Raw genomic sequence first — 17,035 nt, forward strand, 5'->3', positions numbered from 1 at the left:
CTAAGGCTCAAAGTACTTCTCTTAGCCATGAGTAGACAGATACGTGTCTACTCCCGAGCTGACAAAGGCATGCTTTTCTAACAGTCGGCTTTGAAGAACATGGAGGAAGAAAAAAACTGAAAAAACCTACAGGAACTTTGCAATCACATTTGGCTGCCCATTACTGGACATTTCAATGGGTTTAAGCAATTTGAACTATAAATACTCTTGTTTAATAAAACAGCCACACAATGACAAGAATGAGACTTTAATCAGTTTTAAGTGGAGTTTATAACACTAAGATAAAGGGTTGTTAACAAACACAGTAACAAATGGACATCTGATTGGCATGAGGCATTATCCTGTACACATCATACTTGTGTATCCTCAGTGCATAGCATTTACACACAGAGCCACTGCTGCACAGCACAAGAGTATCTGAAGAGGCTGAATCAGAGTAAGGCTGTTTTACAGACTCAATTTTTTTAGTATATATATTCTATATGAAACAGATTGAACTTCTGAACTGGCAGGTAGAAGGCAACTCTGCCAATACTACAGTAAAAGCCCCCAGTTTAGTGCACAGTTCCACCCCTTCCGTCTGCATGCATGACACATTAACAGTATTTAAAGGTAAACGAGGCACTTTGTGGCAACCACAGCCATCGTTATGAACATATTGCACAAATTTTCTAGAACTAAACATGTAACTTGTAACCTACTTTTATTTTTAAAGCTGAAACATTTGATGCTGCCGGTAAACTCCACTTAAGTTTATAACCTGTGCCACAGCAAAGAATGGTGATGCTATTTAATTCAACTACCCTTTTACAATTATGGCAAAAATGTCCAAGAGGAATTACAGAGGACTTGGGATGGTACAGTGCCCAACTGTATGCCTTCTTAAAAGGTGATGCCTTCAAGTCATTTCAGACACGTAAGCTGCTGCACATCCAAAAAGTCTAAGAAAGCATTCCAGAAACATGGGAGAGATTACCTACAGAATGCATTTCAGGCTAATCGTGAATACTGTCATAAATAAAGTTTTAATTAGGACTCAAAAACCTTTCAGTCATAGCAATTCTTGTCAAATTCTATGGGGATGGTAACTGAAATAAAGTAAGGAGAGTATGTATAATATATATTTATATATATAATATATATATAATGCCATTTTTCCATTTCCAATGACTACACCATAAAATGTAAGCAAGGCTTCTCAAAAACACTGAAACATTCAAAATCAAAACCCTCATTCAGACCTTCACATTCCAAAGGAAAAATATTAACAGTGCAACAGCCCATTGTAATGTCATTATTCATGACCTGGCCCTCTGTGTTACAAATTGGAACAATACAAGTTATAGTTTAGCATGCTGTGCCCAAAACTAACAAAGAACAGTGTTCACCACTATCTCCAAAACACCAATAGCTGCTTTTCATTTTAGTCAACCACTTTCAGCTTTTAGGAAAGACAAGGTGGTATACAAATTTCAATGATGAGATCGTAAGAAAAGTTGTCTCTAACTTTATCACTTTATCAACAGTCAATCAATATTCATGTATCAATGTTTAAATATAAATGTGTAAATCCTAATAGCTTTGTTACAATTTTAAAAATTTTATTGGTTGAGTGAAACTGATGAGGTATGGAAAATACATCAACATTATTTTCTAAGAATATTTTAGATGACGTTCTGCCTAATCTACTTACCATCAAACTATAAATGCTTCTCTGGTGGGTCCTACGCAATCTGTACTTGTAAATTAACTAGGTCAGACCACAGCTAGTGAACAATTTCAGCACCAATAAGTTATTGAAAATGGGACTTCACACCATTAAGAAATATAATGGCTGGATATTCAAATGTCAAGGTCAAGGTCTAATTTGAAAGACACCAAATTCCCAGAAAAAAAAAAAATCCTTTTTAATAGTATCTTCACATTACCATTACAATAGTAGTTGTACTCTTGCTTTAAATTGTATGCAGTCTGGGCATATCGAACATATAATGATATTTAAGAAGTAAAATTGAAGCCCTAATCCCATCTCTACCACTATAAAGAGTCACTCAACACTGCACAAAAAGATTTACTCTTTCAATAGCAAGTCAATAAAGCATCTGTAGGACAATTCCTACTGAAAAACGTAAATGCCTTATTATTTGTGCAGTGCTGAAAATTTACTGCAACTCTAATTTCCTTTTTAACACAAACAATGACTTTTTAATATACACATTATATGTATTCAGTATTCAAGTAAAATTCCCTAACAGTTAATGACATTTAAAAAATGTGCAAAACTGCAAAACTCATTGTAATAGAATGTGTAAGGTCAAAGGGTGGGGGGCATCTGACAGCTACTGGACTGAGTAAGTGCATCATCCATCTTTGTAGAAAAAAAAAAACTGCTTACTGTTGAATCTCAAATTGAAATTTCCTGTGAAGAATTACAAAATATTTTATATTTAACGAGAAAAAGAAACTGGCAGCCAGCACATGAAGCATCCACAGTAGGTATATGATTGAAAATTAATAAAAATAGATGTAAGTTGTTGACTGATGTAGGTACGAATAGCATCTGACTTTTAGCACTGGCCTTGATTACAGGAGATGGAGCAGTCATTACAACTGAGAAAGCATACTGAATAAATCATTGTCAATTTTTCTGTTTCCAGCCCATTCTTTGTTGATAGCCTCCACATTTGTATGGTTAAGTCATTGTTGCTGTGTCTCTTATCTATGACCACATTATTTTTATATCCCTTCATTTGTGGATTCTTAAGATGCTGTAGAAGGTTCATTCCTGTACCCCAATACAAATGTAATCGCTCTAGCTGCCTTTTCTAGCACCAATAATGCTCTTAAAAATGCACAAACAACAAGCAGTGACAGCGGCCAATTTCTTGGATGTCCAGATTAGTTAACTGTAGCATGCTTAAAGAAAGGTGCCTGTAAGTAGCTGGAGATGGTATATGGTCCAGAGCCCAGCTAAAAATATTCCTTTCTGAGCATTCCCTCCATTCCCTCAACCCAAGAACATGCATTAGAATGTAGCAAAACCTCATAAGAAACTTCTCTTAGCCAACTGCAAACGTATCTGTTGCCACAAGTGCAAGGGGGTAGGACGTGAACCTGGGACTCAGAGCTCTTCAGCCACTTCAGCTGGTGACAGAAAATAAAAGGAAAAACTCCTACGTATACACATCAGTCTGTCTCCACTTTTTATAAAACTGGAATAAAATGGGAAAGTGCCATTTTTATTTATCCTAATTGAATTTTAAATGTCCTTTTGACACAAAAAGGTATATACATGACACAGCTACACAAGCTTTTTCAACTGGACAACAAGTGTCAACCCTGTGGATGGATAGGGTGAAACAAGATTGGTCAGGAAAAGAGAATTGTTCCTATAACTGCAATCTGACACAATGTCCTATTGCCATTAAAAAAAAAAAAAAAAAAGGTCCATTTCAGTTTATTCAAGTTTTTTTTTCATGGTATTTTATCCCTCTTGATAAAAAAAAAATCAGACTTTTGTAATTTGTGAATGCTGATCTTCATCAAAAGGTTCATTCTCTGGATCAGAGTCAGTGGTGTCAGAGTATCTGTAATGATCAGGTTCATTGTCACTAACATCTGGTGTCACAGAAGTTGAACTGCTAGCCTCTGGATTGGATGGTTCCTCTACTGTTTTTGTAAAGTATAATTTCACCTAGAGAAAGAAAGTTTAAGATGAAAATGAACAATTAAGATGAGTTTTATATTAGCAAAGGCTAATATAATATAAAGGCAAAGGCTAATAACAATAATAAATCTTATAGATTCACTTGAAAGTACTGAAGCAAACAAATTTTGAAAGGTACTGATTTTCAAATGACCTTAAGATTGCCTAAAGAAACATAAGCTATATGATTCTATAAAAGAAATGCAAACTGAAGGCAATGACCTCAGGAACTCACTAAATGTTTTTCAATCACAAAATTCAATTTACAAATGCTTAAGCTTCTAAAACATTTCTCTTTCTATCTCTGTCTGAGACAACTCTATTTTTATATTAGTAACACTATACACCCACTGACTGATAATGTGTTCAAGATCTATTAGCCCTAAAATCTTCACCTACATAGAGAATGGAGGACGCTAACAAGAGACCACACAGTGATCAAAGAGTGGGTCAACGGCCTTTACATGCACGGCTGCAGTAGAACTAACTTAAGTATTTTCATTTTAAAGGAAAAGAAACGAAGACCCAGAAGACCAGACAACATATTAAATACGTTGAATAGCAGACAGGAGGCTAGATTTAAACCAGATCCATGTTCTATCTATAGCTTCTCTCCCATTATTTAAGTCATTATAAATTTTTCTTACAGCCAACATTAGATTTAAGTTACCCCTTCAAAGTATCTCACTAATTTCACCACCCTCCCTGCCACTACTTCAGACCATGCAGCCACCGCCTCTATCTGTGCTAAGTCACTGTGAGAGGCTCCTGCAGCCAACGCCTCTATCTGTGCTAAGTCACTGTGAGGGGCTCCTGCAGCCACCGCCTCTATCTGTGCTAAGTCACTGCCAAGGGCTCACATTCCCACTCACTCCAGCTTCTGTCCTGCCGCCTCTCCCTAGTTTCCTAGCCAGTCCCAATTTAAGGGAGGACACTGAATGTTTAAAGACAAGCTCAGATTCTATCTTTTCTGTGCTGAGCACTGCGTACTGTCACATCAGGACAACTGGTTTTCTTATGACTCCTTCAGTGGAACTGACTTTGGCCACTCGAATACACCAAGCTCATTCCTGCCTCGGGACCCTTGCATCCACTCCTCCTCTTCCCAAACAGCAGCTAGTTTGCCCATTTCATCCAGACCTCTCTCTACTATCATCCACTTGCCAGGTCATCTTTGCCAGTTGCATGCCTCATAGTGTCTACCTTGATATATTTATTCAGTGACAATAAAAATAGCTTTATATACAATAACTTTTTCAATGACTTTTTGTAGTACTTGGTGTTGAATTCAGGGCATCACCCATGTTAGGCAAGCACTGAGGTACATTGTCAAAGAAATATTAAAACAGTAAAACCAGAAAGAAATACATTTAAAAGCAAGTGGTTGTCAGGTGAGGCAAGAGAAATGTCGGCTCAAGGCCAGCCTGTACCTACATACCAAGATCCCATCTAAAAAAACAGAAAACAGAAAAACAGTTGATAGAAATATAAATTTATAGAAAAGAAAGGAAAAGAAAACCTGAGAGCTGTATAGGAAACTTAAACTTGAGATCCAAAGGCATTGAATATTAGTTCTATTTTCACTTAACACATGTAATGGTCTATTTCTATTTTAAGTATTAGGGGTATCATTATGTTTATAATCTATGGTTCCGTTTGTTACATGTGACTGAAACAAATACAACAGAATTAAAAAAGGAAAAAGGAAAGACTGGAGGGGAGGAGGGGGAGGAAGAGAAAGAGGAGGAAAAAGAACAAAGGCAAGTAGAGTAATGAATAGAGAAAGGAAGGATACGCAACCCCTTAGGGATGTTACAAATTGAAGAGCGACACAGCATTAGTTTTAAATGAGTAAACCAAGTTCTCCAGCTACACACTTAGAATAAAGCATATGCTCCCACCCCAAAGATGGCTTTAACTCACCTTAAAATTTGGAGAAAAGTATCTGTTGGCCTTGTCTTTGTTTGCTTTGTCAAGATCATTTTTTGTTAAGGTAAGTACTAGATACTCCTTGTCATTATCTGCACGCTCTATACTGCAAATACTGTCAATTTCCTGATCACAGAGACTCCCATTCTCCACTTTTTCTGATGTTTCCTCTGGTCCTGGTATGAAGAACGTATTTACCCAAAAGTGAAACATTTTGTCCTAAAAAAGAAAAGGAAGATGTATTTCACTTATTTAAGAATGTATCACAAATAGTTAATATAATGAACCATATATAATTAGGATTCTAAGTGAAGGTAAACAACCTATGGAATGTCACATTCTTAGTCACTAAGCTCTCTTTTACTCAAATTTCAGATAAAAATATAATCGTGTAAAGTATGTTAAAATTCTAAATAAAATATTTTCTACTCTAATACTGGATTTTAACAATGTTTCGAGTTTATGTGTATGTAGATATATGCAAAGCTCAGATGTTTTACTCCAGTAGAAGCCCTAGAAAGATCAGTATCAACTCCCTAAGGAAATATGGCAGCTCTATTTTTGCCTGGATATAGGTATGTACACCTGTGCATGCCTGGTGCCTATGGAAGCCAGAAAGGGATTCAGATCCCCTGGGACTGGAGTTACAGATGATTATAAGCCAACATATGAGTGCTGGGAATCAGCCCTGGGTCCTTTGGAAGAACAGTCAGTGCTCCTAACTGCTGAGCCATCTCTCCAGCCCATGACAAGCCTTTTAAAAACCTTATTGATCTCAGTTATTTTAGCGAAGTTGTTAACTTAGCAATTATATTTTACTTAGAAAAAAAATAAGGTAATATTATTTAAACTTCCAAAATGTAGCTCATCGATGTGTACTAATTTTCTGAAACTGTTTTTATTTAAATCAGAACAGGCACTTAACTAAGTTAGGAAAAGCTATGCTGAATGCCAATTTATGTAAAGTAATCTAAGATATAAAAATATAAATATCCAATCTTCAGTTTCATGTATATAAATGTGCAATTAAGATCTGGAGTAAGAAATAGCACATTCCTAAAAGTACAAGGAGATGGTGAGGTATCTATGCTGTGGGATGGTCTGTATGTCAAATGTGTTGCTGATTGGTCAATAAATAAATCACTGATTGGCCCGTGGCCAGGCAGGAAGTATAGGTGGGACAAGGAGGAGAATAGAGCTGGGAAGTGGAAGGCTGAGTGAGAGGGAGACACTACCAGCCGCCATCAGGACAAGGAAGATGTAAAGTACCGGTAAGCCACAAGCCACGTGGCAAGGTATAGATTAATAGAAATGGATTAATTTAAGCTGTAAGAACAGTTAGCAAGAAGCCTGCCACGGCCATACAGTTTGTAACCAATATAAGTCTCTGTGTTTACTTGGTCGGGTTTGAATGGCTGTGGGACTGGCGGGTGTCAGAGATTTGTACTGACTGTGGGTCAGTCAGGAAAACTCAAGCTACATATCTATTTTAGAAAACCATATAAAGCCAAGTACGGTTGTACATGCCTATAATCACAGCACTTGGGAGGTTGAGGCAAAAGGATGGCTTCATCTGAGGCCAACCTGGGCTACTTAGTGAATTTCAGGCCAGCCTGAGCTACAAAGTGAGAACCTATCTCCAAACAAACACTAACAAGAAAAATGTGCACATACAATTTTATGTGAATCAGAGTCCTGTGAGAAGTAGGAGGATAAACCAAAGCCTTCTAAATATCTGATTTTTGAAATATTGGCTCACACCTACTGTAGTCTCCAAAAAAACCCAAAACAAAACACCAAGCAAACAGTAACTCAAAGATACTGAGATATACGTAGCTTTTTTTTTCTTTATTAGAGGTAGAAAATGAGTCTGATAAAAATATTAATTTGGTACGTTTGTGATTTTTCTCCTGATAAATCAAATTAACATTTAAAAGTTTTATAGCAAGTGAAATTTCCTTTTCTTACTTTAAAAAGATCTAAAACTTGAGAAAATGAAATCCCCTTTCTGGTGATACACTGTGGGCTGCATAGGTGTGTCGCTCCTGTACAAAGTCGGCGTCTTTCTCTGTTACTAGCTAAAACTTCTGCACATTAGACTCATTTTAAATGTTTACAATATTCCAAACTAAGGATATTATAGCTGAGCTTTTGCCTTCTCTTAAGTGTATCTCAAGTCTTAGCAATTCTGAACTTAAATGTTTAAGTATATCATTTTTTTTAAAATTACTTCTTCAGCCGGGCGGTGGTGGCGCATGCCTTTAATCCCAGCACTCGGGAGGCAGAGGCAGGCGGATCTTTGTGAGTTCGAGGCCAGCCTGGTCTACAGCGCGAGATCCAGGAAAGGCGCAAACCTACACAGAGAAACCCTGTCTCGAAAAACAAAAACAAAAAAAAAAAAAGAAAGAAAAAAGAAAAGAAAAATAAAATTACTTCTTCATAGTCATTTCTTTCACCTAAGTAATACTGACTAAACTCAGCAAATCTGAGGAAACAAAATGTAAAATAGCCCAGTCTCAAGAAACATAAACCCAAATGTGTAAAATGAGGCGCGTGTCACTGCATAAGATCACAGAACAAACCAAAACCAAACCCAAAACCACACAAAGGTTCTGCTTACATGTCTCATCAATACCACAGATGAGGCATGGTGTCTGCAAATCTAACAAGAAATCGATCAAAGCTCAGTGGACAGCAAAGGAATATAGCATTAAGTCTCTTTAAGAAAAAGGTCTGAGGTCACTCAAGGCACGGCTATGTCTACCCAATAGAACTGAAGTGCAAACCTTTTTGAGCATCTTGTTCTGTTTGTGGAAGAACTCTACTTTGATGTCACCACACACAGGCAATGGCTGAGGGAACTCAAAGTACATGAACTTGTCTTCCCGTCGTGTGGGTCCTGAATTGGAGGAATATATCTTCACCTTTAGCTGGCAGACCACAAACTGAGGATCTATATGGTTAAATACATACATGATCATTTCACAGGAAATGCCTTTAATACTCAAATTATCAGAAACTATTTTAATGATAAAGTAACAGAAATAAACATAAAATGGTAATTCTTCATACTGACTGCTGATCTAAAACAAATCAATAGAAATAAATTAGATAAAAACATAACCACTCACTCCAAGTAAGGATTGCTCTACTTTGAACCTTTATGTAAAGTTCTATTACAGATAGGAAAATCAAATGCTACTTCATAAACAGTAAGTTCCAACATATTAATATTAATATCAAAGCTTTACATTAACATTAGGGAAAAGACCCATCACAAATTACCATAAACATAAAATAGTTTAAACAACTTTCTAGGAGTTTTGTAAACTACATAAAGGAAATATTACGAGAAAATTTTAATAAACTCTACAACATAAGCCTAAGCATTTATAATATATAAAATATTGATCATCATTCTTTTGACCTCTAGCCCATTTTTAATATATTATTTTTATTAATTCCTTGAGAATTTCATCTATGTATTCAATGTATTTTGACCCAATTCACTTCCCACTTCTCCCTCTAACTCTTCCTGATTGCACACCCCAAGTCTCCTACCCAACCTCACTTTCTCGTTCTCTCTTTCTGGTTGAACCCCACTGAACCCAGTTTGTGCTGCCCATCCTCACATGGGTGCGGAGCCCACATTTATTTTAAAGTTATGGAAACGCACAATCATGCTAAAAAGAAAGGAAAATATCCGACACGTCCACAGGAAACGCAGCAGGCTCCAAAGGAAAACTACAACAGGGCTTCCCTTCCCTCTAAACACTGTTTTCATCAACAATTATTGGGTCCAATCCAGGTCTGTTTTAAAATTGCTGTTTAAGTACAACTTCTCAAACATCGTCATGATTTGATTAGCAACTCAACCAAAAGATGGCTATAGATGTGGAAAGGAAAAGATGTTTTTTGCTGTTGTTTTGTGGGATTTTTGTTTGTTGGAGGCTGGGGGGGCGGTACGGTTGTTTTTTGTTTTTGTTTTTTCGAGATAGGGTTCAACTGTGTAGTCTTTTTGCTGTTGTTTTGTGGGATTTTTGTTTGTTGCAGGCTGGGGGGGGGGGGTACGGTTGTTTTTTGTTTTTGTTTTTTCGAGATAGGGTTCAACTGTGTAGTCCTGGCTGTCCTGGAACTTACTCTGTAGAGTAGAATGGCCCCGAACTCACAGAAATCCACCTGCCTCTGCCTCTGCCTCCTGAGTGCTGGGATTAAAGGCGTGCGCCACCACTGTCTGGCATTTTATTTCTAAAATGTACTCAAATTCATTTATAGCTAGAGAGAAACAGGATACTACTAATATGTTTGAATTAGAAGATTTGTGTGTAGATATGTGGCATAAAAGAATCAATATCAAAGGTATTATTTCTTTCAAGATGAGATTTTTATCAATGTGACTAATGACAGAGAAAATGTGAAAGCCAAACTAATCTAAGTGAAATTTCTAACACAGAGGTCTATGTATTTAACATATAAAAGCAATAACATAGCAATCATCTTATAGAAAACAGGACCCTTAACAAAACATATGGGGATTTTTTTTTTTTTTTTTTTTGGTATTTTTCAAGACAGGGTTTCTCTGTGTAGTTTTGGTGCCTGTCCTGGATCTCACTCTGTAGACCAGGCTGGCCTCAAACTCACAAAGATCCGTCTGGCTCTGCCTCCCGAGTGCTGGGATTAAAGGCATGCGCCACCACTGCCCAGCATATATGGGGATGTTCTAACATGGATTTACAAGACATTTATCATGAAATCCACCCAAAAGGGAGAAACATTACACCAACAATCTGCCAACACATTTCACTTCTATGACTGAAGGTTCAAAGTCCAAGTGCAATGAGACGTTTTACAAGGTTCTATACAATAATGAAGTGTAACATGAAGCAAATGAACAAAGCATGGTTTCCACGCTGTGGTAAAAATAAAATTATTAGGATAAAATGCCTTACAATCTTATTAATGAATTATTCTACTAGCTCAGCATCTGATACTACTGGTTTTAAGATTTGAAAACTGACAGTATAATCTGGATTTCAACTAAACAACATCTAACGTGTATATCTCCAAGGCTTGAACAACTGTTATAAACAATCAACAAATCCATATTACTTAGAACTTCCCCTAAAAATAAGCTAAAGATGTTTCACTAAAACTAATTAGCCTGACCATGCTTCCTGTTTGCAGAATGTGGACTTGAGGATTTTGGATTAGGAAAGCAGTTCAATGCTTTATGCAGGGCTTAATGGGCCATCCTAATAGGAACATGGAGGACAGTGGTGCTCTGATGGGTTGGGGTAGAGGCTCTGTAGTGGAGTACTTGCCTAGTACACAAGAGCCTGAGGGCGGACCCTCAGTGTGTGTGTGTTGGGAAGGGAAGGCTGTTGAGTGATTTTTAACTCGGTGGCGTCTGTGGTGGTTTGAATAAGAATGGCCCCTAGAGGCTCATATTTCAATGCTTAGTCATAAGGGAGTGGCACTACTTGAGAGGGATTAGGAAAGTGGCCTTGTTGGAGGAATTATATCACTAGGGGTAGGCTTTAGGTTTCAAAAGTTTAAGCCAGGCCCAGTATCTCTGCTCTTCCTGCTGCCTGCAGATCCCTATGTAGAACCCTCAGCTCTTTCTCTAGCACCATTTCTGCCTGCATACTGCCATGCTGATAATGGACTAAACCTCTGAAACTGTAAGCAACCCCCAATTAAATGCTTTCTTTTATAAGAGTTGCCATGGTCATGATGTCTTTTCACAGAAATACAACACTGACTAAGACAGTGTCCTTAGCTGTCATGTACAATAAACTAGCATAAAGTTTTTTAAGAGATTAATAAATAGAAGCACTCCTAAAGCCATTGAGAAAAATAATCTCTGGTATGAGTTTCACATTGGGATGAAAGTCCTAACAACAAAACTCTAATATTATTAAAGTTCTTTTGACTTCTAAGATACACATCTGAACTATAACCTTGATATGTTAACTATGTTCTAAAGAAATGGCAAGATCTAGAACCAGTAAACAAAAGTGAGAAGTAAACTCTCCTGGGGAAGTGTGTCCCAACAGAAAAGCGCACTGGCCATCCTTATTAATATCTATAATCCATACACAACTTTTCTTCACTGAGAAACACTAAGACAGTAATCGAGTAAGGAAAATGCTGCCAGCTCCTGACAACTGCAGAAGACACTGAGTTTTCGTCACTAGTTTTACCTGTTTCACTGATGCCTGCTCTTCTTCTTGAACTCACCCTGCTCTTCCCCTTCTCAGTCCTCACCCTTTCCTACCTTAACAACATACCCACTCAAAAGGCTAAATTACTATCTTGTTCCTGATGTTTCTCCCAAACAAATATGATCTCTCACCTAGACTTGAATCTATACTCACATCCACCAAGGATTTAACCATGGGGCATCTTTAAAAAAAAAAAAAAAAAAAAAAAAAGCTGGAGATTGAAGGCAAGGTCTTGTGCTTTCTAGTTCTAGTCAAGTACTGCACCCGAGACAAACCTCCAGCCCCACTGCAGATCTTCCCACGAACAGCTTGTTTTCATTAGATTTGAAACAACTTTAAAGCCAAAGTGATAACATTTACATCTCCAAATTGCAAATGTACTTTTCATCTTTCTGTGAATCATCCACCTGAGTAAGATCAAAACTTTAACAAAATCTTTGGAGATGCACAGCTACAGAAAAACCAAACAAAGTCCATTTTATTGCTCTAGCAAAATCTGGCAAGTCACATACATAACTGGTTTTTCTTTCCCCTCTTACATCACAACTTTCTACAGAATGTACAATTGTCCTTAAAAGATGGCTAAAGTCCCTAAATAATCATGACACCAATATTTCAAGTCTATTATCTCCCACTCAAGATGCTATGACAGTCAAGCATACCTTCATTTCCTGTCCAGCTCATTTCCTTCTGTTGTGCTTCAGTTCAACCTATTTCCTATTGCCTGCAGTATTTCCTTCAGACTTAATGCCAGTCTAAACTGTACATGTTTTCCAATGGCAGACTTTCTCCATGAAATTAACAGTTTCCAAAACCTTTTATGAACACAGCATTTATAATTTATGCATACAAACCCCCATGACCAGTACTTTAATACAACTTCAATATACAGTATTAAATCCCAGCACATAAATAGGTAACTAGAAAAGTTTAAAAATTAAAAAGAATTTTTAAGTCTAAATTTTAAGTCTAGAGATGTAAGCATAGTATTGTGAAACCAAAATCCAAACACACCAGAGTTTCATCATAGACAGGCAAAGCAGAAGTGACAGGAAACCTTGGGTGAGCTCAGGCCAGTGTCAGTACCTAGTAAGATTCTGGAGCAGAGCTTTTCCTGTTTGCCTCTGCTATCACCTGTCTGGCTCTTACACTGATATATAAGCTACAGAAAGAACGTAAGTTTTCATCCTGTTTCCTTCTCTACGAATCTGGTGAAGTTCTTAGGTCAATCACATTCAGTAGTCCATTGTGCCTTGTACTCAAGTTTAAAGTTATACTGACATGATCAGTGATGTTCCTTAGAACTTTCCAACAAGCTTTATTAATAAATCTGGACCCTCTGATAAAGTTGCCAAACTCATGGTAATCAGACCCATCAGACAAAGATAGATGACTTCAAGAAATTAATTTTCTCTATATAAATTATTTTAGAAAGAACAAATTAGTTTATCTAAATAAATTAGCTTAAAGCTAAAAACTAAAATCACTAACCAATTGCAAAACATCTGTAAAATAATATTAAGGGATTCTAATGAGTGATATCTATTTGAAACTATGACATTTTGTATTATAAATACAAATAAAATACGTTCTTAAGTATAAAATATAATTGAACACTCCCAGGTGGCACTTAAGATGTTCAGTGTCAAAACACTGTTCCAAAAAAAAAAAAAAAAAAAGATGGTGCAGGAGCCTGGTGTTATGGGGCTGCATAAAATTCCCCTGTTTATTCTCTATGTGCATTCCACCCATACCTTCTCCTGTCATCAGATCACTGCGTTGGACCCAGGTATTGGGCTTCCTATTCTTAGAGGTATGTTGCTAAGAACTCTAGTCAAGACTGCAGGAAAAGAGAACAAGATCTAAACGACTGAAGGGGGTGGATGCAAGGGAGGCAGATAGCTAGCTGCTAAGGCCGAGAGTGGGATTACAGGGCAACACCAATGTCATGACTTAGTGCTCATCAAGGGAGGATCAGATTTCAAGATCTCTTCATTTTACTGACAAGCAAACTCAGCGAGGCAAATGACATGGCCAGGTCACTGGCCGAGGGCCAGAACCAAGAGCTCCATCCAGGTTTTCTCCATACATCCTGACTCACACACCCTTTTACTCTTTGTATTGGGAGGCTAGTGCTGTGGCTTCTCTCTTCCCCTGTCACCATGACTGTAAACATTTGTCTCCCTCAGATGAAGGACTTGGTTCCTACTCCAAGACTAGTAAACTGGTGATCCCACTGCCATTCTCCAGCTGGCCTGTCAGTCTTTCGGTTATTTGGTCAGAATAGAGATTGCAGGAGGTAGTTGTAACACAGAACACTTCTCCCATAAATATAACTGGCTTCAAGAACACTAAAATTCACCATTCTTAGCTTTCTTAGCCCAGTGAGCTAAACAACTGAACTAATTAATTCCAACACTTCAGAAACATACTCTCCTGCATAAGTTTTAACCAGGTAAATTTATTTCTAAATTTTTACATACACATTTTGATATGTTAAAAAAAAGTTTTCCAACACACAGAAGGATGAGAATTTAGAGCACTTACTGCAAGTTCCGCCACTGAACATTGGAATAGTTTCAAACATCATCTTGTGAAACAACAGCGCCACTGGTCTGTAATCCAGGTGGTTCTTTAACAGGTAGCTATAATAATATACATAGCGCCTCTGGCTGGGAATAGTTACTCCCTGGTGGACAGGAGAAGAAAAAAGGGAAGTCAAATTTAAAAGAAATGAACAGGGAAAAAAAAAAAGAGAAGTCAAATTCAAAAGAAGAATTTCATTGAAGTTATTGCACTAAATTGCTATGATAACCGGATTATTCCAAAGTTTCTCTAAGTGGCTACACTCAAATCTAACTTAATATTAGAATCAATGAAAGCAATAGCAAAAGAAAGAAAAATATAAGATATTCCTAAAATGTAGTGATTAAACACCTCATTTATTCAAAGATTAAATACTGCTCTGGTCTATAAACCCAATAAGCAAGGGCCACTACATATCCAAAGTGATAGCCAATGGCCTCTGTACTATAGCTATGTTCTTTATACCCAAGGTTCCTCACTAAGATGGACTCATTAAGCACATAATTCTTCACAAACATGCTTATGTACTTTCTAAGCAAAAGCGTATCAGAATCAGCACGCCAGAGAGAAATGTGCGGTCTTTACGCAGAAAAAGCAGTAGAAAATGAGATTCTAATCTTAGAGTCCAACAAAGACTATGCAGCTGACTGATAAACAAATGCAACAACCTATTAGCAGAGGTACTAAAGTGTCATGAAATAATCTTTTTGTACACCATAAAGATGTGTCTTTTCCAAGGCGCTTCTGATTGGTTTAATAAGAGCTGGCTGTTCAATAGCAAGGCAGAATTTTCAGGGCAGAGAGGGCGCTGGGAAGAAGAAGGTCAGAGTTGCGAGGAGATGCGCAGGAAGCATGACATGTAAAAAATGAAGTAACAAGCCATGAGCCACAAGGCAGCATGTAAATTAGTAAAAATGAGTTTAAGTTGTAAGAGCTAGTTAGTAGCAAGCCTAAGCTATCAACCGAGCAGTTATAATTAATACTAAGTCTCTGTGTGGTTATTTGGGAGCTGACCAGCAGTCCCGATGAAGAACTCTGCCTATACTAAAGGGCATCCATCCCTGTGCTATCCATTCCTTAAGGAAATTAGGGAAGCATAAGATGGCTTAGAAAAAAAGGAGGTATTGCAAATGTTTAAAAGACATAATTTATGTGGTATTTAAAAAGGGGAACCTAACCAGGTATGGTACCCCACACCTGTAATCCTATCACAAAAGAGGCTGTAGCAGGATTGCTGTTCAAGTTCAAACCACAGCTACATAGTACATAGTTAGTTCCAGGCCAGGCAGAAGTACATAAAATCACACACACACACACACACACACACACACACACACACACACACACACACCTACCCCCCATACACAGAGGCTGAGATGACTCAATCAATAAGGTGCTTGTCTGGCAAGCATGAAGGACCCAGAACCCATGTATATATATTGTCTTAGTTTTTTAAATATTTATTTTATATATACAAGTGTTTGCCTACATATGTGTACCATGGGTATGCCTGGTGCCCACAGAAACTAGAAGGCAGCACTGGATCCCATGGAACTAGAGTTACAGATGGTTAAGAACCACCATGTGGGTGCTGGGAATTGAAACTAGGTCCTCTCTAAGAGCAACAAGTGCTCTAATCCATCTCTCCAGCCAACCCCCTCCATAGATATATATTTATTAAAAAGGCACCATGTGCCAGGCGGTGGTGGCGCATGCCTTTAATCCCAGCACTTGGGAGGCAGAGCCAGGAGGATCTCTCTGAGTTCGAGGCTAGCCTGGTCTACAAAGTGAGTTCCAGGAAAGGCACAAAGCTACACAGAGAAACCCTGTCTCGAAAAACCAAAAAAAAAGACACCATGCAATCATGCATATGCTTATAATCTCTGCACTGGGAAGGGAGAGACAGGCAGATCCCTGGTTCACAGGCTAGTCAGTCTAGCCTACTTGGTGAGTTCCAAACCAATGAGAGACCCTGACTGAACATGATGGATGGCACCAGAGGATGATGCCAAACTCAGTCCTACAAACACACACACACACACACACACACACACACACACACACACACACACGGAGGGAGGGAGGGAGGGAGGGAGGGAGGGAGAGAGGGAGAGAGAGAAAACTCAAAAAGACGAATTTTAAGAGACCTGACTCTTCTTTAAAAAAAAAAAAAAAAAAAAACCTCACATAAGTAGCAATGCATCCACTAATGAAAAATATTTTTCTCAGCTGGAGAGATGACTCAGAGGTTAAGAGCATCAACTGCTCTTCCAGAGGTCCTGAGTTTAATTCCCAGCACCCACATGGTGGAGCACAACCATCTGTAATGAGATCTGGCACCCTCTTCTGTGTACATAATAAATAAATAAATCTACACAATATAGTTTAGGGAAAAATCAACTTAGAAATATAAAGCAGATAATAAATACCAAGTCTAACAGTTAAAAAGTGAACAGTAGCTTTGGCACGGTAGTACCCACTTGTAATCTCTAGGGCACAACCAAGAAGATCAGAAGTTCAAGGTCAGCTTGGTCTATGAGAGGCCCAGGTTCAACAAACAGAATTGTACAATTTATTTTCATAAGAAAAT

The 17,035-nt window shown here is 37.8% G+C and overlaps 1 protein-coding gene across 1 annotated transcript in view; it reads right to left on the reverse strand.

Moving 5' to 3' along the window:
- Window positions 1-231: 231 nt before the first annotated feature.
- The window catches only part of Pten (phosphatase and tensin homolog), a 70,224-nt gene continuing 53,420 nt past the window's right edge, over window positions 232-17,035 (reverse strand). Inside the window, exons 7-10 of the mRNA XM_052714206.1 lie at window positions 14,407-14,548; window positions 8,422-8,588; window positions 5,630-5,854; window positions 232-3,694 (exon numbers count right to left, since the gene is read on the reverse strand). Of these exons, the coding sequence (XP_052570166.1) occupies window positions 3,509-3,694; window positions 5,630-5,854; window positions 8,422-8,588; window positions 14,407-14,548 (720 nt within the window). The 3' untranslated portion in view covers window positions 232-3,508. The remainder of the gene's footprint in view (window positions 3,695-5,629; window positions 5,855-8,421; window positions 8,589-14,406; window positions 14,549-17,035) is intronic.

The sequence above is a fragment of the Peromyscus californicus genome, unplaced genomic scaffold (genome assembly GCF_007827085.1).
Source record: "Peromyscus californicus insignis strain IS unplaced genomic scaffold, ASM782708v3 Scaffold_4__1_contigs__length_199733344, whole genome shotgun sequence".
Classification (NCBI taxonomy): Eukaryota; Metazoa; Chordata; class Mammalia; order Rodentia; family Cricetidae; genus Peromyscus; species Peromyscus californicus.